Source organism: Camellia sinensis, chromosome 4, assembly GCF_055761805.1.
Source record: "Camellia sinensis isolate YWXY chromosome 4, ASM5576180v1, whole genome shotgun sequence".
Classification (NCBI taxonomy): domain Eukaryota; kingdom Viridiplantae; phylum Streptophyta; class Magnoliopsida; order Ericales; family Theaceae; genus Camellia; species Camellia sinensis.
In genome coordinates, this window is record NC_138964.1 from 15049396 (window position 1) to 15074258 (window position 24863).

Here is a 24863-nt window from a genome sequence, read left to right on the forward strand (position 1 = left end):
AAACAGTTTTAACAAGCCAGACTTCATAGGCAAGTGAACATGGTTCATAGGCAAAAGAACATGGTTCTGCATTCTGTTGGTTCATATGCAAAAGAACATGTCAATTGCGCCTATGCAAAATAAACAGTAGCAGATTTCACAACCAACATACATGCATTTTAAGCCTACAAAAAACCATGTCACAGATTGTCCTGTAAATGAAAACATTCCCAAGTTCATAAAATCCAACTCATTCCCAAGTTCATTAAATCCACTAGGACAATAAACCATATAAAAACCATCTCAAATCATTCCCAACTTCCCAAATTCCATTCATAAAAACATCATAAAGTACAAACATCATAAATCCATAATAACATTAGTCAAATTTTTCGGATACTAACATTACATCATAAAGTAGATTACATCCATAAATCCATAATAACTTTAAATCCATAAATCCATAATAACATTACATCATAAAGTACAAAAGTAAACCAAATACAATCAAATACACCATCGCCTTCAAAATATTTTCCACCCGTCGAAGCCTTCGACCATAGTCGCCATGTTCATTTTCCACGTCATACAGCCTCCTCCTCAGCTCGTTAAAGTCTTCTACTGTAACACCATCAGAAGCTCTAGTGTTGGAACGGATTGTGGACGTCACATCTTCATCATCTTCAGCCACAAACTTGAAGTAATTGCAATTGGGATTTTCAGTCTACAATGCAACCAACAATTAGTTAGTCTATTAAAACAAATTAAATTGTGACTACTTACATATTTAATATTTCCAATGCAATACTTACATATTTTGATGGGCAAACAAAGAACAAACGCCCTTTATTTCCATTCTCATTTGTTTTTACGATATGTATGGCAGCTGTTCTTCCACAATTGCACATTCTCGGTTTTAATCTTATGTTGCTGTTGTCATTAGAAGAAGAAGCCATTTGTAAATCTACATAGACAATACAACACAAACAGTCAGCCCTCGAGAAACCAATTTAGTTTTGAAACCAACATTGTAGTGGGCTCATAAAAACCTATTCTATCTGTTATTCAGCATTGTAGTTCTACATACAAATTGATTAGGTGTCAAAGTGTTTTAAAAATGGTAAAATAAAATGATGGTAAAATAAACCTGGAAAAAACAGATATCAAGAACCTAAATCCTGGAAAAAACAGCCAAGTCGAATATATTTAGCCCAACCATAGAATAAGACAATAGCAACTACTTGACAATAGAAACATAATGACAACTCTTGGCTTACTGTCACGTATGTAAAGTCCACCTAGTTCATGCTTACTGACAGTGAAGAAATCCAGAGTTTTCATCAATGCTTTTCTTCCAAGCGTACGCACATAATGAGTGGTGTAGTATCACTTGCTCTAGAACAATCTAAAGCAGTAAAAATTCTCTAACTCCAAATGTAAAGCTCTGATGGATACTAAATTTCTTTAACAACTTTACATTTTTTTCAAAAGCTAATAACAAACAGAATCATGCCCGCAACAGTTTCTTATTTCTTTCATTCTTTTCTTTTTGGCTGAAAGGAAATAATCAAACTCCATCAGATCCATGTTAATGAATTGCCCATAATGCATAACCAACCTAGCAGATGAACATATGTCTGAAATGAAGGAGATATCATGGAATTAGCAGTTATCACCAATAAAAGGGACACCTAAAACGAGAAGCATACAAGTACAGAGCACATCATTAATCCTTTCATCTGTTTTAAAAATGTAATGAGATTGGATTATAGGTTATCCTAGGTAGCCAAGTTCATTTTGTACATTTATCTTCTGGGTTGGCAACATTAATATTGTTTTCCCATTCCAATCCAAGCCATAATTTTAATTGAACATGTTATCATGTCTTTCCTTACTATCCCAGGCCAAGTTAACATTGTTCTTCCTTTTCGCCTACATTACTCAAAATGTGGCAACATCACTCTTCCCTATTGGTGCAAAACAAACCTCTATAAATTCATTTATTTTAAGTTTAGAAATCCATCCTATGTTACACCTAGTCTTATCTTTCACATAAAAGGCTGAAAGCCCAAAAAGAAATAAGGCCATGTAGGTGGACAAAAAAATAACTTAGTCGCATCAGATCACCAAACCCAAGAAGTTGGAAGTAAGGCTTGTTTACCTGAATGAAATCCATTATCTATTTTAAAATCCATTATCTATTTTAAGTAAAACACTTGAGCGTCAACACTTGTGTTTCAATATAGTCCAACCCCATTATGCAGTTACATATGTTTAGTGATTTAGCAATCAATAACTATACTTCAATAGCTTGTAAACAGGTTTTGATGTTAAAAACTTCATGCAATATTCCATACAAGCATACAATGCCAGGTGAATACAAAGTACACTAAACTCAGAACTTCTGTAATTAAATTAAAAAGTACCTATCTCTTGATAAGTAAATTTCCCTTCAGTACATGCGTACATATTGATAAGTAAATTCCCCTCGAGTATATTTCCAGAAATATACACTCAATTCAGTATCCTAATTGCAAAAATACAATAAGATTCACTATTTTCACATAATTACACTAACCTCAATTTTAGTAATGATAAACAAATTGAAACAAGTGCAGTGAAAATACAAAAATAAACAATGTAAAATATGCATTTACATATAAAACATATAATGATATCATTTTTCTATCTATATAACTAATAAATTATTGATAAAAATGAGACTAAATATTAAATGAACTAAAATCAATGTGTTAGCCAACATTTGGTTTCAAGCCATTAAACCTGTTAAAATTGATTTATTAGCAGAAGCCATTACAATTTATTTATCCTACAGCTACAGGTACTGATATTCTCAAGCCATTAAACCTGTTAAAATTGATTTATTAGCAGAAGCCATTACAATTTATTTATCCTACAGCTACAGGTACTGATATTCATGTTAATGCCTTCTTAATGGCTTGTATTTAGGCAATTTAAGGCAGTAAATTACAGAAGTACTAACATATGGACAGAGATGGAAAAAAAAAGAAGAAGAAGAAGAAGAAGAAGAGGAAACCCAAATCAAAGCCCTAAATTTGTAGCCGTTGGAATCCCAAATGAAAGCCCTAATTTTGAAATTCCAAATCTAAAACCCCTAAATTTTTTCAGACGTTTCAAACTCCAAAATCAAAGCCCTAATTTTGAAATTCCAAATCTGAAAAGCCCTAAATTTTTTCAGAAATCCCAAATCTGAAAAGCCCCATATTTTTTCAGAAATTACAAACTTCTTAATTTCAGATGTTTGAAGACCAACCTGGTTCGTGATCTATGCTCAACTGATGGTGGTCGTCGCGGTGGAGTTCACGAAGCGTAGAGGCTGAAGCGGTTGAGCTGTGGTCGCCGTTGGGACTGGTCGCCGGTTCGCCGGTGAGGATAGGTTCGGTGGACGACCACGATCGACTGTGAGAGAGTGAGAGAGTGAGAGTGAATATGCCTCTGAGCTGTGTTGTTGTTTGTTTGGGCGGGAAGTCGAAAACACAGCATTTTGGATTTAATTTTTTTTTTTTTTTTTTAATAATCTCAGCCGTTGGATGACCAACGGCTGATCTGAGCCGTTGCCCGCAGGAACTCAAGGACCCTCCTGCGGGTCCTTGAGGAGGGTCCTTGAGTTCCTGCGGGCAACGGCTCAGATCAGCCGTTGGTCATCCAACGGCTGAGATTATTAAAAAAAAAAAAAAAAAAATTAAATCCAAAATGCTGTGTTTTCGACTTCCCGCCCAAACAAACAACAACACAGCTCAGAGGCATATTCACTCTCACTCTCTCACTCTCTCACAGTCGATCGTGGTCGTCCACCGAACCTATCCTCACCGGCGAACCGGCGACCAGTCCCAACGGCGACCACAGCTCCACCGCTTCAGCCTCTACGCTTCGTGAACTCCACCGCGACGACCACCATCAGTTGAGCATAGATCACGAACCAGGTTGGTCTTCAAACATCTGAAATTAAGAAGTTTGTAATTTCTGAAAAATATGGGGCTTTTCAGATTTGGGATTTCTGAAAAAATTTAGGGCTTTTCAGATTTGGAATTTCAAAATTAGGGCTTTGATTTTGGAGTTTGAAACGTCTGAAAAAATTTAGGGGTTTTAGATTTGGAATTTCAAAATTAGGGCTTTCATTTGGGATTCCAACGGCTACAAATTTAGGGCTTTGATTTGGGTTTCCTCTTCTTCTTCTTCTTCTTCTTCTTTTTTTTTCCATCTCTGTCCATATGTTAGTACTTCTGTAATTTACTGCCTTAAATTGCCTAAATACAAGCCATTAAGAAGGCATTAACATGAATATCAGTACCTGTAGCTGTAGGATAAATAAATTGTAATGGCTTCTGCTAATAAATCAATTTTAACAGGTTTAATGGCTTGAGAATATCAGTACCTGTAGCTGTAGGATAAATAAATTGTAATGGCTTCTGCTAATAAATCAATTTTAACAGGTTTAATGGCTTGAAACCAAATGTTGGCTAACACATTGATTTTAGTTCATTTAATATTTAGTCTCATTTTTATCAATAATTTATTAGTTATATAGATAGAAAAATGATATCATTATATGTTTTATATGTAAATGCATATTTTACATTGTTTATTTTTGTATTTTCACTGCACTTGTTTCAATTTGTTTATCATTACTAAAATTGAGGTTAGTGTAATTATGTGAAAATAGTGAATCTTATTGTATTTTTGCAATTAGGATACTGAATTGAGTGTATATTTCTGGAAATATACTCGAGGGGAATTTACTTATCAATATGTACGCATGTACTGAAGGGAAATTTACTTATCAAGAGATAGGTACTTTTTAATTTAATTACAGAAGTTCTGAGTTTAGTGTACTTTGTATTCACCTGGCATTGTATGCTTGTATGGAATATTGCATGAAGTTTTTAACATCAAAACCTGTTTACAAGCTATTGAAGTATAGTTATTGATTGCTAAATCACTAAACATATGTAACTGCATAATGGGGTTGGACTATATTGAAACACAAGTGTTGACGCTCAAGTGTTTTACTTAAAATAGATAATGGATTTTAAAATAGATAATGGATTTCATTCAGGTAAACAAGCCTTACTTCCAACTTCTTGGGTTTGGTGATCTGATGCGACTAAGTTATTTTTTTGTCCACCTACATGGCCTTATTTCTTTTTGGGCTTTCAGCCTTTTATGTGAAAGATAAGACTAGGTGTAACATAGGATGGATTTCTAAACTTAAAATAAATGAATTTATAGAGGTTTGTTTTGCACCAATAGGGAAGAGTGATGTTGCCACATTTTGAGTAATGTAGGCGAAAAGGAAGAACAATGTTAACTTGGCCTGGGATAGTAAGGAAAGACATGATAACATGTTCAATTAAAATTATGGCTTGGATTGGAATGGGAAAACAATATTAATGTTGCCAACCCAGAAGATAAATGTACAAAATGAACTTGGCTACCTAGGATAACCTATAATCCAATCTCATTACATTTTTAAAACAGATGAAAGGATTAATGATGTGCTCTGTACTTGTATGCTTCTCGTTTTAGGTGTCCCTTTTATTGGTGATAACTGCTAATTCCATGATATCTCCTTCATTTCAGACATATGTTCATCTGCTAGGTTGGTTATGCATTATGGGCAATTCATTAACATGGATCTGATGGAGTTTGATTATTTCCTTTCAGCCAAAAAGAAAAGAATGAAAGAAATAAGAAACTGTTGCGGGCATGATTCTGTTTGTTATTAGCTTTTGAAAAAAATGTAAAGTTGTTAAAGAAATTTAGTATCCATCAGAGCTTTACATTTGGAGTTAGAGAATTTTTACTGCTTTAGATTGTTCTAGAGCAAGTGATACTACACCACTCATTATGTGCGTACGCTTGGAAGAAAAGCATTGATGAAAACTCTGGATTTCTTCACTGTCAGTAAGCATGAACTAGGTGGACTTTACATACGTGACAGTAAGCCAAGAGTTGTCATTATGTTTCTATTGTCAAGTAGTTGCTATTGTCTTATTCTATGGTTGGGCTAAATATATTCGACTTGGCTGTTTTTTCCAAGATTTAGGTTCTTGATATCTGTTTTTTCCAGGTTTATTTTACCATCGTTTTATTTTACCATTTTTAAAACACTTTGACACCTAATCAATTTGTATGTAGAACTACAATGCTGAATAACAGATAGAATAGGTTTTTATGAGCCCACTACAATGTTGGTTTCAAAACTAAATTGGTTTCTCGAGGGCTGACTGTTTGTGTTGTATTGTCTATGTAGATTTACAAATGGCTTCTTCTTCTAATGACAACAGCAACATAAGATTAAAACCGAGAATGTGCAATTGTGGAAGAACAGCTGCCATACATATCGTAAAAACAAATGAGAATGGAAATAAAGGGCGTTTGTTCTTTGTTTGCCCATCAAAATATGTAAGTATTGCATTGGAAATATTAAATATGTAAGTAGTCACAATTTAATTTGTTTTAATAGACTAACTAATTGTTGGTTGCATTGTAGACTGAAAATCCCAATTGCAATTACTTCAAGTTTGTGGCTGAAGATGATGAAGATGTGACGTCCACAATCCGTTCCAACACTAGAGCTTCTGATGGTGTTACAGTAGAAGACTTTAACGAGCTGAGGAGGAGGCTGTATGACGTGGAAAATGAACATGGCGACTATGGTCGAAGGCTTCGACGGGTGGAAAATATTTTGAAGGCGATGGTGTATTTGATTGTATTTGGTTTACTTTTGTACTTTATGATGTAATGTTATTATGGATTTATGGATTTAAAGTTATTATGGATTTATGGATGTAATCTACTTTATGATGTAATGTTAGTATCCGAAAAATTTGACTAATGTTATTATGGATTTATGATGTTTGTACTTTATGATGTTTTTATGAATGGAATTTGGGAAGTTGGGAATGATTTGAGATGGTTTTTATATGGTTTATTGTCCTAGTGGATTTAATGAACTTGGGAATGAGTTGGATTTTATGAACTTGGGAATGTTTTCATTTACAGGACAATCTGTGACATGGTTTTTTGTAGGCTTAAAATGCATGTATGTTGGTTGTGAAATCTGCTACTGTTTATTTTGCATAGGCACAATTGACATGTTCTTTTGCATATGAACCAACAGAATGCAGAACCATGTTCTTTTGCCTATGAACCATGTTCACTTGCCTATGAAGTCTGGCTTGTTAAAACTGTTTGTTCACTTGCCTATGAAATCTGCCTATGAAATCAGAACCATGTTCACTTGCCTATGAAATCTGGCTTGTTCTTTTGTTGGATCTAATTAGTAAACTTTACTGGTACTGTTTGTTCATGTAACCTGGCTTGTTAAAACTGTGAAGTTAGTGCAGTCCATTGGCAAAATCCAGGGCAGCAATGAAGTATGCAAAAAGCATTTTGTGCCCAGCAATTTTTGTTAGTGAACTGGTGGTCATGTACTAAAAAAATAAGGTAGGAACAGCAATGAAGTATGCAAAAAGCATGAAGATTTATCAGATTGAAGGGGTAACAGTGTTCAAGGGTTATCAGATTGAAGGGGTAACAGTGTTCAAGTGTTCAAGGGTAAGCATGAGAGTAGAAGACCAGAAGAGTATTTGTGCCCATTTCAGAATCTGTATAACAGTGTTCAAGGGTCCTAAATGAACATCAACCAACATCAACCAAGTTAAATTAACATGTTCCATACAGCATGTTCAATACCAGTTTCCTGAATCTGAACATGAACATGAAGCAACCAACACATAAATTAAAAAAAAATGCTGAATAACAGAATCAGTACAACTTTAACAATAACCAACATCAACCAACATCAACCAACATCAACCAAGGTAAATGAACATTAACAATAACCATTTCACTTGGGTTTAACATATAAATTAAAATCAACTGTAAATGAACATCAACCAGTACAACTTTAACATCTAAATTAATTCATTGGTCCTTAAAAATTGACACATTAGTACTTTAACATCACTTTCCAGCAACAGTTTGCTTGACAGTTTCAGAGGCCATGACTTCACGTTGCAGCCCAATTTCAGCATCAGTTTGGTTCTGTTCATGGTTGTCCATAGCCTACAAAAAAGAAGACAGAATTTTTAAGCAACTATAAATACGTGATATCACAGAATTTTCAGCAACTATAAACTAAAAATACATCAACAACGAACCTGACTACACATTGGAGTAGTTGATTTTTGAGAATATCGAAACCCAATGTCATATCCACATGAACCTTGTAGTAGTGACTGGAATGTTGGTTGAGTTGGCAAATAATTTGGCACGACATACATCTCCCGCAAATTGTTCGCCTACAAGAATGTCATATATGCTTTCAGTTATGGTTTTAGTCACATATTATATCCACACAAAAAATACAATGTTAAAGTAAATCTTACATGATATGTGGGATACATCAATGGCGGAGGAATGTAATTACTACCCATGGGCACAGATCGAGGAAGAGGATGAAGGGGAGGAAGAGGTTGAAGCGGAGGAACATGTTCACGAACATATATATCTCCTCCAATAGATAATGGAGAAGGTGCAACCGTTGAACTAGCAATAGATTGTGACGAAGCGAAGCTATTAGCACGGGATTTTTTTTTGGAGTTCGCTACCAACGCCGCTTCGAATCCACCTTTGACCCTCCTTTTGCCCTTACTAGTTGCCACCTTTTTCTTCAATCCTTTTGGTTGCACAACATGATTCACATCTTCGCATTCCACTTCAAAGCTTTGGGTATCATCATCATTACGTGCTTCATTTCCAACACCAAAATGAGCACTTAACTTGCCTTCAACATCTCCACCTAATGTAGCAAGCTGTGCAATACAAAAAGCATATGTTTCTTCAGTTTCAGCAGCTCTACTTGCTACTGCTCTAAATGCAGTCATCAATGTCTTATACCGCGAAGCTTGTTGGAATTTCACATCTACTTGAATGTCATTTTCGTTAATATGCTGCACAGTTTCGGCTCTTGCTTGTTTGGTCCACCTCTTCAGAATGTATTGTGGAGGAACCTCTTTCATCTTCAATATGTCTCTAATGACCTTCAATGAGTGAGAACACAAGATTCCTTCCCTTTCAAACTTTGTACAATTACAACCCAAAGAGCCATCCCTCTCCAACTTCACTTTCCTTGCATGTTTGTTACCAACATCAACAACTGTGTAAATGGTACTAGCTTCGCCATATTCAATTGCTTCTATGTCTGATTCAATGGATTGAAAGTACTCATTTTGAAATTCCTCAAAGATCTTTTTTGTGTAGATGTTACCCATTTGAATTAACATTTTTATTGTTGCTTTCACCTTTGGTAACCTTTGGCACAAAGCATATCCCGCTTCTAACTCCTTGTATCGCTTCTCATAAAGTACCCTTTCGAAATGCATGAAGAATTCATTTAAGTTGAAATCCGAACGAATGTAATCTTTCAAAAAAGCATTAAAAGATTCACTAAGTTGTGTGGTACTCATTCCCGCAGCCCATGTTGATCTAACATAAGGCCATCCCCATTTTTCTTTCACCGCAAAAGTCAATTTCAACCAATGGTTTTCATGCGCATCATATTTATCAAGCATTTCCGCCCACTCTAATTTCCATTGATTTGCATCTTCAATGTGAAAGAAGAATTTATTTAGTACACCCTTGACCCCCTTATCTTGGAACAAACAGTTAACATGTTTTAATGCATTTTGCATCAAATGCCAAGTACACAATCGGTGACTTGTGTCAGGCATAACGATGGGTATGGCTTTAGCCATTGCAGCATCTTGATCGGTGAACAAAGTTTTCGGTGCCTTCCTTGACATAGCCTGTAGAAAGTTTTCAAACAACCATACAAACGATTCGGCGGTCTCATCATACAACAATGCTGCACCAAATATAACTGTTTCCCTGTGATGGTTGAATCCCACAAAAGATGCGAAGGGTCTATGTTCTTTGTTTAACTTGTAAGTCGTATCAAATGTGACAACATCACCAAATTGGGCATAATCCATGATCATTTGTGCATCGGCCCAAAACATATTGGTTATTTGCTCCTCATTATCTAATTGAACAGCATAGAAGAATGAAGGATTCTGCAAAGATTTTTCTTTAAAATATTGCAACACATTGCCTACTTCCCCATATGCTAAACTTTGTTGTCTTTTGGTTCTCAAATAATTTTTAGAATCTAACTTCGTAAAACCAAGACATTGCCTTCCACCAGCTTCCCTACCCATGAGTTCAAAAGACTGGCCTAAACGAAGACCAGATTGTGCCGCTAAATCTAATTGAATTGCTTGGGTAGTGGAGATCTTTCTTTGTGATGGCAACATGTGGGCACACTCAGGTGATACAAGATCGTGGTTGTGTTTTTCTTTGAAATCAGTCACAACATATTTTCCATTACCCTCATGTAATTTAATATAAAGTCGAGCCTCACACCCAGTCCTAGTTTCAGCTCTAGAGTTTTTTGACAATGGGTCTCGCTTGTCAACCTTTCGAAATCCCTCCTTGTTGCAAACCAAAAGTCTATGAATAAGTTGATCACTGAACTTGTCCTTCTTACAATAATCTCTTCTTATGCTAAACCCCATTCTTCCTCCATATGTATTATAAAATTCATACGCACATTGTTCAGAATCAAATACCATTCCCAATTTTGGCTTCCAATCACAGTCATTCTCAGGTTCCATATCGATATCAAAATGCAACTGAAAACCCATATAAATAAAATCTTAAGTTAATGATAGTTGAGCTTCTTAATAAGATTTTTGGGTTGCTTAGGTTGTAATGCTATGAAAATGAATTGAAATTGGTTTATAATTAACATTTATCTGGTTTATAGATAGGACCATATGTCATATAAGGAAAATTACTCCAATTAAGGAAATTGAATTATTCATAACTGGCTTATCTGGTTTATTCATAAGGAATTATTCATAACGAATTAAGGAAATTTATCTGGTTTATCTGGTTTATAGATAGGACCATATGTCATATAAGGAAAATTACTGAATATAGATATAAATAGCAGTTAATAACACAAGCATTTCAGTTATTCATAACTAGCAGTCTCATGGGTCAAAAATTATTCATGAGATTCAATATAACATGTTCATGTTCTGAAATTAAAGGTTCATGTTTTAAGGTTCATGTTCTGGCCTATCAATTTTAACAAAAACTGGCCTATCAATTTTAAGGTTCATGTTCTGAAATTGATAGACCAGTCTATCAATTTTAAGGTTCATGGTCTATCAATACGAGTTTATGTAAGGTTCCGAACTCAGTTTACAGACTTAAGTTAATGTTGAGCAATTGTTTATCTTATTGTTGAGCAATTGTTTACAGACCTGGCTCAGATGAGCCATTGGTCATCCAATTGTTTACAGACCTTCCTTGAGTAATTTACAGTGTGTTCACCAAATAGCAGAACCTTACAGAAAAGTAAAAGAAATCATAAAGAGAGGTAAAACACACCAATTAATGCAAACTCTCATTCGATTTCTTACCTTACTGTTCACTGTAATTTGTAAAGAGCTTCAGTCGAAAGCTTTGGCTGCAGAAGAGTACTCTGTACAGGCTGGAGCGGTGGAGTTCGACGTCGGTGAGGATGGAGTTCGCCGTCGGTGAGGATGGGTTCGCCGGTGAGGATGAGGATGGGTTCGACAGAGGCTGTGTTGCTGCGTGAGAGTGAGAGTGGTGTGTGAGAGTTGATCCGAATCCCTCATCTGAGCTGTGTTGTTGTTTGTTTGGGCGGGAAGTCGAAAACACAGCATTTTGGATTTAATTTTTTTTTTTTTTTTTTTAATAATCTCAGCCGTTGGATGACCAACGGCTGATCTGAGCCGTTGCCCGCAGGAACTCAAGGACCCTCCTCAAGGAGAGGATCCGAACTCGAACCTGGAGGGCATTGACATCTCCTCCAACCTCAAAGAAGCCACTTCCGCCGTCGCCGATCTCATCAAAAAACCAGAGGCTCATGTGATGGTTATGTTGAAGGGTTCAGTCCCCATTGCTATGGGTGGGATTGAGGACCCAGTAGCCTATGGTGAAATGGTGTCCATTGGAGGTCTTAACCCAGATGTAAACAAGAAGCTTAGTGCTGCAATTTCAACCATACTTGAAGCCAAGTTGTCTGTTCCTCCTACAAGATTCTTCCTCAAGTTCTATGACACTCTGGGCTACAACTTTGGATGGAATGGAACCATCTTATAAATTTAATATATTCTATACATGTACTTGGAAATGCAATGTCAAATATTAACATATGATCAATAATAATATAGTCTCTTACCATAATCTAATGAAAAGTTTGATGCCAATGGGAATTGTGAACTAAATTGTGTTCCAAAACATATTGTCAAATAGGTTAGCTACACTATGCACAAGTTTCTTCACATAATCCCATCTTGTGTTTGGAGAGACAAATAGAGAATCAAACACAAAAAGAAGCAAATAATCAAACAAAGAGGAGAAAATCAAATAGAGACATAATATCAAATGCTGATAAAGAGACTTGAACAGAAGAGCTATCTCAACCAAAGCTCTAATATTATGCTAAATTACCAATTTTTTCTAAACCAAAAGTTGTTAGGAAATGTGTCCAATAATATATATCAAACTATTTAACAATACTCAATACAACAAATTAAGAATTTTGAGATACAAATTTTGGAATAAAATTACTTTTTAAGGATAATATATATTTTAGTAATCAAAAGTGCCATTATTATATTTTTATTGACAAAATTAGATATTTAGTGATGAATTACTATATTTTGAGACCAAAATTGATTGTCTAAAACATAAACCTTTTTTGGATCAAAGTATTTTGTCCCTAAAAGTGCATTTTTATTAGCAACATTTTAAAAATTTTGGTGCTAATTTTTTTTTTTTTTTTAACTTTTTGGGACAACTTTTTAACGATTATTTTCATGACAACAGAAATTGATTTTCAAATATTTTTTCCAACAAAATTTGTAGCTTTAGGGGGGAAAATTAATTTTTAAAACTCATATATGTTGTAGTGACTATTCAATCGAGTAGTCAATTATATCATTTTTTAAAAAATAAAAGATAAAAACTGCCAAAGATTATGTCTAATATTTTTCTCTCCTGAAATGGGGAGTATCAGAAAAAATAAATAAATAAAAAATAGAGCTCTACATGTTGCAGACTTTAATTTTTCGAGGACTACAATTTGACGGTAGTATACAAATATTATATCTCTAGGGCAATATTTAAACGAAGATTACAAAATAAAATGAAAGGAAATGAAATTATTTTTACATGTTTATATTTATGAATAACAATGATCTATTTGTTATCTTCTCATTTTCTAAACTCAATCAAAGAAGGGAAAATTTCATTTTAGCATAGGTTTTTTATTAAAAAAAAATTATAAATAAGAGGTAAATTTTATACACATTGTACGGGGGCGAAATATCCTTTGCTTTCCGTACTCCTTGGAGTCCAAGCTTCACGTGACAGCGTCTAACCTGGCAACACAGAGAACGGTGAGCTGCCCGGCGGTGGTGTGCTGGATAGACCCTCTGACGATCAAGTCAGATCACTTGAGGAAGAAGAAGAAGGTCGTTAGAGAGAGAGAGTGTGTTTCAGATGGCATCAATTGCTTACCTCTAACGTTCTTCTTCCCTTCCCTTTTCTAGGCTGGCCATACAGCTTCAGGATTGTGTGTGCACTACCTCTGTTGTCCTTCCCTGGACAGGTGGCCGTGCTCGCCTCCCACCACCTTACACATGTAAAGGCCAAATCCCCCATCCAGTACATGCAAAACTGCCAAATGATATTGACGCGTGCCTGGAGCAGATATCCTCCCCCTCAAGCCATTGGCTCAAGTGGCACACCTGACCGGCATACCAAGACCAGCCTATTTCTTGGGAGAAAATCGCAACCACAAAGAACACGACCGAGCTTCCAAGCTATCTGGTCAGGCGCACGTCGACCTCTTCCCGACCTAGACTCTTTCTGGACTGTCATCTGCTCGGTCGTGCCGTGCTAATGCATGCCTACCGCCGAACGCCTAACAGTCACAGCTCGGCCAGGCCTTGGACCATGCCTGGTCGGCAAACCTACCTCGGCCGTGTAAGATAGGCCGGAGGGCCGTGCCGACCGAGAGGTTTGCCACACCTGCGCTACCGTAGCTCAGCCGTACTGTCCGGTGCAAATCTGCCCTCTCAATTGCCCCTTAATCCCATTCGAGCTAATCGTGATTGGGGTTACCACCATGACCGAGCTAACGATCCCTGAGTTGCGCCAGTACCAAGCCGAGCGTGATTGGTTTCGAATCCGTTACCGAGCTATCCCATTTGGTCGATCATTGCTTCAGTAGTATTGTCAAGGGTCGTACAGCCGTACTGACAGAGTCGCCCTCGCGGTGCCACGTGGCCTCACGCCATTGGTGACGTGCAGCCCTACAGCTGTCTTTTCGTGTGCGAAATTCAAATGACTGCTGCCCATTGGCTTTTTCACCACTTTTATACACATAAACGAGGGGTTAAACATCCCCACAGTTCATCTCCAACCACGAGCCCCCAAACCCTAGCTTTCAAGACCTCCCAACTTCTTCCATAGCTACCGTTGTTGCCCCTTTGCCTCTTCTACATTCATTTTTGCTCCCTCAAGAGTTGCAATCGAGCTCGTGATCGACTGATCCCTTCTTGGACTCCGTCGTCGGTAAGCTCCTTCCCCCTTGTTCTTCGTGTTCTTCATATTTTCAAGCCTGTGTTCTTCTTGTTCATCATGCACTTTGTTTAGGGCAATAGTTTCATACCCTAGGAAGAACTGGAACTGGAATCGGAAAAGAAGATGGGGCTCCCATGCCCCTTGTTTCTTCGAGTAAAACATACCAACTTTGAATCTAGAATGAACAACTTGAATCTGGGAAGGACCGAGCTAAATAGGTAACTTGGATCCATAAATAAGACTTCAGCCGAGCAAAGATCAGTTTGCGGCTTCCTATTGAGGCCGCGATCGAGCTGGATATAAGGAGTCATAACTGAACTAGGAGGGCCATATTGGCCGGATAAACGAGCCGAGATAGGGGGTAGACCGGCCACATATAACGGGGGATTTTGACCAAGCTAGGAGAACCAATAGGAGCCGTGCAATTTATGCCGCGCTAACCCTTGGGCTTATTTTTTAACAATGTAGAACTAGGACCAACCAGGCCCCTACAGCATTTCCACTAGTGGAGCTCAAAGTCCGAGCAAATACACCAGAATTTTCCGTCGAGATACAAATTAAACCACCAAATAAGTAAAACCAAGGTAGATGGGGAAATACCGGTTCATGGTGAGCTCGCCCGGTGCACTAGCCGAGTTTCGTAGGGAGTACAACATTCTAAACGATGTCCATTTAGAGCTGGCCAAGAAGGGAGATACCCCATGGGGTGACCTAGATCGGTGCCCCCTCACGGTCGTATCCATCGTGGAAGGAGGGCTTCGCTTCCCAGTCTAACCCTTGATCTGCGAATTTTTGAGGCAGACAAGGCTTTGTCCGACCCAAGTCTCAAACGACACGTACAAGATAATAAACGGTGTGGCCGAGCTGAATAGGAAGCTCGGTCTCAATCTCGGTCTCGCCGAGATATTACATCAATACAGCCTTAGCAAAAATAATGGTGGGTTTTGCTGGTACCTGAAGGTCAAGAAGGGCTGAGCAAAATTCATAGAGGGTAACCCAGATAAGGAGACAAACGACGATGACTTCTTGTGGGTGTCCGGTCGTTATGAGGACACCGAGGTGCCCATACCGGGCTGGTATATTAGGAAAGATTTTGGCAGTGCTGGTGAGTAGCTCGGCAAACTGCACTATTTTCTTTTTGCACTGATTTTGTTCTCGCCGATCTAACACTTGTCCTTCTTTTTCAGATTACAAGCTCTTGGCCGATGACTACTCCCGAGCTAATCAAGAGGCCATTAGAGTTCTGCTTCGTCATCCAGCCGAGGAAAGGGAGTCTCCAAAACTCCTCGGCTTCGAACCGACCTACCACTACACAGCACCGCGCAAGAGCAGGGTGACTGACTTTCTTCGTGCGCCCTCTCCAGAACCAGATCCAAATCTCCCAGCGATCAAACTTGCTTCCCTCACCGCCGAACAAGAAATGGCAAAAATTCGGGCAATCAAATCAATGATCACCAGAGAACCGGACGACTCCCAGCCACCAGAGGTATCTGGGGGGACTTCCTCCACTCCAGTTGAGCAAAGGGAGGGGGCTGTGCTGGCTCTTGCAAGCGAACATCCAACAGGCCGGTCAAAGAAGCGACCGAGAAAAAACCAAACTAAGCAACAACTGGTCGACGAAGATTCAACTGAGCACGCATCCACTGAGTTGGGTGACCAGACCGAACAACTACTCAGCAGGCCATCCAAAACCCCAACGACCCCCCCGGTCTGGACGCCCGAGATCAAGTACAAAGGCCGGGCTGTCTCTGGGTCGATTCAGTGTACGCGGACAAGGATTACTCCCTCGATTTCAACATGACCAAGGGGCTAATCCTTCCCGCCGACATGAAGAAGCACGACGAGCTGTTTGACCTGAAGGTGCTTCGCTCAGCGGCAAAATTGATCGTTTTGGTAAGTTTTCCACTCTTTTTTCTGCAAGTTGTTGACCGGTTTTTGCTTGGTTTTCTAAACGCTCACAATCTTTCATTTGTTTTCAGGCCGCACAAAAGAACTATTTAGTGCACGATCGAATGATCGCAGTGCGGCAGAGCCTGCGGGATGCCATTGCTGAAAACAAGGCCAAAACGGCCGAAATAGCCAAGTTGAAGGCCGTGCAAGAGGCGACCGAGGCCGAGCGCGATACGCTAAGCCAGAAGTTGGGCCGGGCTGAAGAAGATATACAACGGGCCGTGAAGTCGATGAAAGCTCGGTACCTCGCCAAGCTACGCAAACTCCGCGATGCCCATAAGGAGGAGAAGGATAAGGCGGTTGACGCCGCGGAAGATCGGGGGTATGCGCAGGGCAAGAAGACTTACGAACGGCAGGTTCAGGCGACCAAGGACATCTTTTTCCAATGCGGTTGGAAAGTTGTCGTGGAGAAAGTTGGCCTTGGTCAGGACGCGGAGATGTTTCAAAATCTGCCCGCTGCCTTCATACCGCCTTACATGCAAGCCTACGCCAGCACCGCACAAAAGAGGCTCATCGAAGAGGCGAAGAAGGCCGCTGAGGAAGAGGCTAAGAAAGCAGCCGAGGAAGAGGCTGCCGCCGCGCAACCTGCCGATCAAACTTCCCCTAAGGCTTCTGACCGGGCCAAAGATGAAGTGGACGAGCGGGAGGTTGTTGCGGTGGAAAGCGCTGACGATGAGGCCGTGGAGGGCTTGACCGAGCAGACAGTTGATCCTACCGTGCAAACCGTTGACATCGAACTAGATTGATGTTTTCCCCCTCTTCCTTTCTGCTCTTTTTTTTTTTTGTTTTTTGTTTTTTTTTTGAATGTAACCGGGCTCAGCCCCACCTTGTAATGCAATTTAACTTATCAATGAAAATTTGAACTTGTTGCTCGTTGATCATCAATTTCTACTCGGCTGCAACATGCAAAATTTCTTCATTCAAATGGTCACGAATCATAACTGGTAGGTCGGCTAAGCCGCGCCATATGCCAAGCTAAAATCAGTATTTCTTCAATTTTTTGATGAGCGTCGCATTTCACTTGGCCGAGCTAAAGTCAGCTCGGGCCTTGTAAGTGCGATAAAACACTAATATTTCGAAGTGACCGAGGAAAATTCAGCTCGGCCCAACAGGAGGTTGGATATATCGCCAAAATTTCACTTTGGCCGAGAAAAATCCTGCTCGGCTTGCTCGAGTTGCTCGGCCCCTTTCATTTTGATAAAACGCTAGGCATCATGGCCCTTTCTCCGAGCGAAAATCATCTCGGCCTTCGGAGATCGGTAGAACACCAATATGTCCAAGTGGCCGAGCAAAACGTCAACATTTCATTTTTTCGAGCAAAGTCAACTTTGGTCTTGTAAGTTGGACAAGACACCAACATTTCGTTGGGCCGAGCAAAGTCAGCTCGGCTCTTTTCGGCTGGACAAAACACCAACATTTTGATTAGGCCAGGCAAAATCTGCTCGGCCTGTGAATTGGTCAGAACACCAATATTTCATTTAAGTTGGTCATGACGCCAACATCCCAATTAGGCGAGCAAAAATCAGCTCGGGCATTATGCAAATTGGACAACACACCAATTATTTCACTGGACAATACACGGTGCCGTTTGGTAACACTTACGTTTTCAGTTTTCTGTTTATATTTACAAAAATTTTAAAAACTCAAATAAAAACTTGTTTGGTAAAATTTTTTATTTATAAATCAGTGGTCTCAGTTTATAAATTTGGCCAAAAAATGAAAACACAAAAAATGTGTTTCGTTTTGAGTTTTGAGTTTTTTTTTTTTTACCACCTAACACAAGCTACCACCCGCCACCATTTTCCACCACCGTCTTCCGCCACCACCACCCACCCCCACCCCCCACCGCCACCACCACCTACTACTACCACTCACCACCTACCTGCCACCACCACTCACCACCCACCTGCCACCACCAGCCACCACCCGCCACCACCACCCACCAGCCACCACCCACCTGCCACCCACTCACCGCCACCACCACCCACCCCTCGCCGCTGCCACCACCACCACCATCACCCACCACCCACCTGCCACCACCACCCACCACCACCATCACCCACTCGCAACCACCTACCACCCGCCACCGTCACCCACCCACCCACCCATCACAACCACCCACCACCCACCTGCCACCACCACCCACCACCCGCCACCATCACCTACTCGCCACCGTCACCCACCCACCATCACCACTCACCACCTACCCGCCGCCATTCGCCACCCACCTGCCACCACCACCCACCACCTGCCACCACCACCGCCACCACCACCACCCACTCGCTACCACCCACCACCCATCACCGTCACCCACCCATCCACCACCACCACCACCACCGCCGCCACCTACCTGTTACCACCACCCACCACCACCCGTCATCTGCCACTACCACCACCACCCACCACCCGCCACCGTCACCCACCCACCCACACACCACCACCCGCTACCACCCCGCCACCACCACCTACCACCACCCGCCATCCGCTACCCACCTGCCACCACCACCACTACCACCACCACCCACTCGCTACCACCCACCACCCGCCACCGTCACCCACCCATCCACCACAACCACCCGCCACCTACCTGTCACCATCACCCGCTATCTGCCACCCACCTGCCACCACCACCCACTCACTACCACCCACCACCCGCCACCGTCACCCACCCACCCACCCACCCATCACAACCACCCCTCACCCACCTGCCACCACCACCCACCACCCACCACCACCACCACCACCACCCACTCGCTACCACCTGCTACCATCACCCGCCACTACCCACCACCACCACCCACCCGCCACCACCAGCTACCCACCGTCACCACTTTCCACCACCGTCTTCCGCCGCCACTTGCCACCACTTGTCATTTCTCACTCTTTTTTATATTTTTTAATTTTTTAAAATATTTTGTCAATTACCAAACGCGTTTGTAGTTTATGTTTTTCTAAAAATAAACAAAAACCAGTTTATAAAATTTTTGTAAATATAAACTGAAAACATAAACGTTACCAAACACACCCAACTGTTTGTGCGGTCTGTTTCTATACCGGCGAGTGGAAATTAGTTCTTCCGGCGTAGGTTAGTCTCCCTGCCCCTGGCATCCATAGTGGCCTGGTAGCCTTGATATGTCATTCATACAAAAAGATATAATTCAAAAGAACGATAGGGCTATTTTTCATTACAAAAAGCAGTGTTATCTCTTACATCAAGTGCCGAAAGGCTTAAGGTCTAGAAAGCTAAGCAACAAAACAATTACATTTTAAAAGTGGAAAATCTTAAGGTTGGCCGCATTCCATGGTCTGGGGATAGCTTTACCGTCTAAGTCCTCTAGATGGTATGCCCCTTTGCCTGCTAGGCCAGTCACCTTGTATGGGCCCTCCCAATTTGCGCCGAGCTTTCCTTCGCTAGGGGCCACCGTATTGCCCATCACCTTTCTTAAGACCCAGTCCCCAATTTTGAACAGCCTGGGGTGCACAGCCTTGTTGTATTTCTTGGAGAGTTCTTGCTGATAGGCCGCTATATGGATCAGAGCCCGTTCTCTTCTTTCCTCGGCTAAGTCAAGCTCCAATGCCACTGCTTCCTCGTTCAAATCTGGCTGGAAGCTCTTAGACCGGATGGTTAGCATACCGATTTCCAGCGGGATAACGGCTTCCATGCCGTAAGCCAAGATGAATGGTGTCTCCCCAGTTGACCGCCTTGGCGTAGTGTGGTATGCCCAGAGCACATTAGGGAGTTCTTCAGCCCACTTCCCCTTGGCTTTCTCAAGTTGTTTCTTCAGCCCGTCCAAGATGGTCTTGTTTGAGGACTCTGCTTGACCATTTGACTGAGGATAGGCCGACGTTGAATTGTAGAATTCGATCTTCAACTCTTCGCAAAATCCGCGAAAGAGTTTCCCATCGAATTGAGTGCTATTATCCGAGATGAGGGCCTTGGGTATACCAAAGCGAGTGATAACATTTTGCTAGACAAACTTCTTCACATCCTTTTCCTTTATGGTTGCCAGTGGCTCAGCCTCAACCCACTTTGTGAAGTAGTCAGTGGCGGCGATGAAGAATTTGCGATTGCCTGGGACTGCTGGGAGTGGCCCCACTATATCCAATCCCCAGAGTGCGAATGGCCAAGGACTTGTAAGGGGAAGCAATTCTCTTGCTGGCTGGTGGATCTAGTGAGCAAATTTCTGGCACTTTTCACATCGGCGAACATATTTTTGCGCGTCTGCCTGCATGCACGGCCACCAATAACCTTGGGAAATTGCTCGGTAAGCTAGTGACCTGCCCCCAGTATGGCTGCCGCAGATGCCTTCATGGATCTTATAGAGGAAGGTTTCCACCTTAGCGGGGTGAACGCACTTCAGATACGGCCTGGTAAAAGACTTCTTATACAAGGCTCTGGACGAGGAGAGCCAAAACCGCTCTGACTTGGCCCGGATCTTGTTGGCCGCCCTCTTCTCTTCTGGTAGAATTCTATCTTTCAGGAAGACGATGATGGGGTCCATCCAAGAAGGACCCAAGTCGGTGCAGAGTACCTCGGTCACTTCCGGTTCCTCAATGCTTGGCCGAGGTAAAAATTCTATCATCAAGGGGTTAGAAAAAGCTGTCTGAGTAGAAGCAAGTCCGGCCAATTCTTCAGCCGCGTTGTTTTCCTCGCAGTTGATTTGTTACATCCTTATTGCGGCGAACTTCGTGATCTCTGCGTGTACCAGCGCCTGATACTTGGCCATTCTTTCGTCCCTTGCCTTATATTCCCCTGAGACCTGATTGACCACTAGCTTGGAATCGCTGAATACCATCAGGGCTGACTCCTTCATTCTCAATGCGCTTCTTAGTCCGGCAAGGAGGGCTTCATACTCCGCTTCGTTGTTGGATGCTGAGAAGCTGAGCGTAATTGCCTGCTCGATAATCAGCTCATCCGGTGAAGTCAGTACGATACCCAGCCCGACCCCATGCTTGTTGGATGCCCCATCGACGAAGAGCTTCCACATCTCGCCAATAAACAGCTTCCAGCAATCAGAGAGATTCTGGGAGCTTCTCAATTCCAAGTCTCTAATCGGTTCATTCTAGTCTCTTTCCTTATCTTGATTGAGCACGTCTTCCAAGAAGTCACCCGGCTCCTCTAGTTTGGTCGCTCTTCGGCCTTCTCCCACTTTTGAGCCAACACTCGTCTCTATTGCCAGAACCATGGGCTGCGCCAAATCTGCACTAGCCAAATCAACCGGGCAAATTGGATGCGTTCCAGGGGCGAATTCCGCCACAAAGTCTGCAAGAGCTTGAGCCTTGATTGCAGTGCGCGGGCGGAACTTGATATCGTACTGCCCCAATTCCACGGCTCATTTCAAAATTCTTCCGGTGAAGTCTACCTTTTCAAAAAGCACCTTAAGTGGGAACTCAGTTAACACAACTATTGTATGGGCATAAAAATAGTGCGCCAGCTTTCTTGATGTCATCATCAGGGCCAGCGCTAATTTTTCCAGTGGAAGATATCTCGTCTCGGCCAGGAGCAAAGTCTTGCTTACATAAAAGATGGGCAAGTGCTGGATGCCTTCAGCGTGAACTAGGACGGAGCTCACAGCATGTTGAGAGACTGCCAAGTAGAGATACAACTCTTCGCCCGGCTGAGGTATGACTAAGATAAGGGCTGAGGAAAGGTATATTTTTAAGTCTGCCAGTGCACGGTCACATTCACCATCCCAAAAGAACTTGGCCTTCAAAGTTTTAAAGAAGGGCCTGCAACGATCTGAAGACCGGCTGATAAATCTGTTCAGCGCGGCTGCCATCCCGGCAAGATGTTGCACGTCCTTCGTGGTGTTTGGGCGCTCCAGCTCTCTTGTATAGCCTTGATCTGTGATGGGTCGGCTTCAATCCCTCAGTTTGTGACCAAAAACCCCAGAAACTTTCCGGTGCCGACTCCAAAGGTGCACTTGGAGGCATTCAAACGAAGTTTGTGGCGCTTAAGTATGGCAAACATTTCTGCTAGATCGATGAGGTGTTGAGACTTCTCCTTACTCTTTACCACCATATTGTCGATGTAGGCCTCCATTGTTCGGCCCAAAAGAGGAGCGAACATCTTTGTCACCATCCTCTGAAAAGTTGCCCCGGCGTTCTTCAGTCCGAACGGCATGACTTTATAACAATACAGGCCTCTAGGAGTAGTGAACGACGTGATCTCTCGGTCCGATTCACACATGGCTATCTAGTGGTAGCCGCAATATGCATCCAGGAAGCTAAACCTCTGATGGCTAGCAGTCAAGTCCACCAGCTGGTCAATTCGAGGGAGGGGGAAGCTATCCTTTGGGCATGCACGGTTAACTGTCTTGTAGTCAACGCAGACTCGCCACTTGCCATTCTTTTTCGGGACTACCACCGTGTTGGATGTCCAACGAGGGTATTGCACTTCTTCTATCGCTCCTGCTTCCAACAGATTTTTGACCTCCTCTGCCACTACCTCGGCATGGTGCAGAGCCGAGCGGCGAGTCCTCTGAATGACCGGCCGCACATTTGGGAAGACGTTCAACTGATGGCAAATGAAGTTAGGGTCGACGCCAGGCATATCGTAAGGCGTCCACGCAAAAGCCTCCATGTTGGAAACCAAGAAGTTGACATAATCCAACCGCTCGGCGCTAGACAAAGATGATCTCAAGAGAAAGAACTTAGTTGGGTCATTCTCGTCGATGCGCACTTCTACCAAATCCTCGACCGATTTTTCCTCAGCCTTTCTTCCTACGTCTTCAAGGACCTCCTTTCCCTCGGGTTCCTCAATCATTTGGACAAATCCTTTAGCTGCTCGACGGCCATTTACCGCAACGAAGCATTGTTTCACCATCACCTGGTCTCCCCAAACTTCCTCTATTTGTCCGTTTGGCACCGGGAAGCGCAAGACCTGATGGTAAGTCGACGCTACTGCTTGCATGGCGTGCAACCAGCCCTCGCCTAAAATTAAGTTGTAGGTGGATGGGACTTTGAGCACCCAGAACTCTACTTGCTTTGTGACTGAACCCGCTTTGACCGGCAGTATGATCTTCCCTACCGGCCACTCTCGCTGAGGATTGAAGCCAACCAAAGAGGACGTCGCAAGTCCTTGTCCTTCAACTTCATTTGTTTGAACGCGTCATAGTACATAATTTCGACCGAACTCCCCTGGTCGATCAAGATCCTCTTGATGTCAAAGTCTTTAATGCGAAGAGTTACCACTAGGGCGTCATTGTAAGGCATCTGGATCTGCTCCAAGTCCCTACTCGAAAAGGTAAGAATGTCCTTCTTCTCGGTCTTTCCTTTCTTCACAGCGGGCCGAACGGAGAGCACTTCCCTCATGTGCTCGGCTTTCTTAATCATCCCTCTAAGCTCACAGACCCTTGCTGGTTCAACGATGCCATGGATGACGTTGATTACGCCTTAGGGTGCTGCCTTTAGGGCAGCTAGGCCGTTTGGCTCTGTTTGCCCCAATGGCGCAGCTTTCATACCCCCATCTATGTATTGGTCAAGATGTCCTGCGGCCACTAGCTCTTCCAAATATTGTTTGAGCGGTAAGCAGTCCTTCATTCGGTGTCCCCGTTCCTTATGGAAGGTGCAGCGATACCTTGAGTTGAAGCCTCTCTGTGCATTCCCCAACTTGGCCGGCCAGCGGACAAAAGGCTCGCCTCTGATCTCACTCAAGATGCGGTAGATAGGGATTTTAAAGACCGTGGTGATTCCAGTCCGCGCCTTCAATTTTCTCTTAGCATCCTCCGTTGTATCACGGGGAGCGTCAACTCGGTCATTTCTGCGACCCTTGTTTCTGTCATCGCGGTTTGGGCCACGTCGTTGATCTTTTGGCCGGTCGCTTGGGCGGTTATCCTCCTGCCCGACCGAGTGAACTTTCCCTGCTACCCTTCTATCTGCTGCGATCGGATTAACCTTCTCGGTCGCGAAGGCGACATCATCCTCCACACGAATGTGCTCATTGATCCGCTGCATCAAGGACTCCATGGTTGTAGGTTGGTGCATTATGAGCGAATCCCGCAGCCTATGCCTGACTGGGAGACCCCGCTTGTATTGAGTGATCGCCAGATTGGTAGGGCAGTCGAGGATTTCGTTGTAAGTTTCCTAGTACTTCGCGTTGTATGCCTTCAATGATCCCCCTGACTCCATCTTGACACCCAGAAGATGATTGACCTCCTTCGGCGTTCGAGTGTTGGTTTTGAATCTGGTGACGAAGGCTT

At 42.2% G+C, this 24863-nt stretch overlaps 3 protein-coding genes and 1 long non-coding RNA gene across 5 annotated transcripts; 2 read left to right on the forward strand and 2 right to left on the reverse strand.

Moving 5' to 3' along the window:
• Positions 1-287: 287 nt before the first annotated feature.
• On the reverse strand, positions 288-3535 carry LOC145823262 (uncharacterized). Its single transcript, XR_014365538.1, has 3 exons — positions 3275-3535; positions 792-943; positions 288-703 (listed from the first exon to the last, which is right to left on the reverse strand). It is a non-coding gene; the product is annotated as an uncharacterized LOC145823262 (long non-coding RNA).
• A 93-nt stretch (positions 3536-3628) lies between these two features.
• LOC145824498 (uncharacterized) lies at positions 3629-6930 on the forward strand. Of its 2 annotated transcripts, none has more exons than XR_014366058.1 (3): positions 3629-3944; positions 6275-6426; positions 6515-6930. XR_014366058.1 is itself a non-coding variant. In XM_082924289.1 (3 exons), exons 1-3 carry the CDS (start codon positions 4770-4772, stop codon positions 6764-6766), a joined length of 447 nt encoding a protein of 148 aa, XP_082780415.1. In that variant the 5' UTR covers positions 3999-4769; the 3' UTR covers positions 6767-6930. The 2 variants fall into 2 exon arrangements, 1 of the variants encoding a protein (XP_082780415.1); XM_082924289.1 differs by lacking the exon at positions 3629-3944 and adding an exon at positions 3999-4812.
• Positions 6931-7989: 1059 nt separating this feature from the next.
• Positions 7990-11375, reverse strand: LOC114290456 (protein FAR1-RELATED SEQUENCE 5-like). Its single transcript, XM_028234373.2, has 4 exons — positions 11358-11375; positions 8415-10718; positions 8187-8327; positions 7990-8091 (listed from the first exon to the last, which is right to left on the reverse strand). The coding sequence occupies exons 1-4, from the start codon at positions 11373-11375 to the stop codon at positions 7990-7992; spliced, it is 2565 nt and encodes an 854-aa protein (XP_028090174.2).
• Positions 11376-11617: 242 nt separating this feature from the next.
• LOC114308088 (uncharacterized) lies at positions 11618-12222 on the forward strand. Its single transcript, XM_082923080.1, has 2 exons — positions 11618-11683; positions 11866-12222. The coding sequence occupies exons 1-2, from the start codon at positions 11618-11620 to the stop codon at positions 12220-12222; spliced, it is 423 nt and encodes a 140-aa protein (XP_082779206.1).
• The last annotated feature ends 12641 nt before the right edge of the window (positions 12223-24863 follow it).

Excerpts from the sequence above, each read along its gene's own strand:
- LOC145824498 (XM_082924289.1), top strand. The coding sequence starts at position 4,770 with ATGTACGCATGTACTGAAGGGAAATTTACTTATCAAGAGATAG. Across the intron at positions 4,813-6,274 it reads ATTTACTTATCAAGAGATAG|ATTTACAAATGGCTTCTTCT; the intron begins GTACTTTTTAAT and ends TTGTCTATGTAG. Across the intron at positions 6,427-6,514 it reads TTGTTTGCCCATCAAAATAT|ACTGAAAATCCCAATTGCAA; the intron begins GTAAGTATTGCA and ends GTTGCATTGTAG.
- LOC114308088 (XM_082923080.1), top strand. The coding sequence starts at position 11,618 with ATGGAGTTCGCCGTCGGTGAGGATGGGTTCGCCGGTGAGGATGAGGAT. Across the intron at positions 11,684-11,865 it reads ATGGGTTCGACAGAGGCTGT|GAACTCAAGGACCCTCCTCA; the intron begins GTTGCTGCGTGA and ends CGTTGCCCGCAG.
- LOC114290456 (XM_028234373.2), bottom strand. Across the intron at positions 8,328-8,414 it reads TGATGTATCCCACATATCAT|GCGAACAATTTGCGGGAGAT; the intron begins GTAAGATTTACT and ends ACATTCTTGTAG. Across the intron at positions 8,092-8,186 it reads CTACTCCAATGTGTAGTCAG|GCTATGGACAACCATGAACA; the intron begins GTTCGTTGTTGA and ends TCTTTTTTGTAG.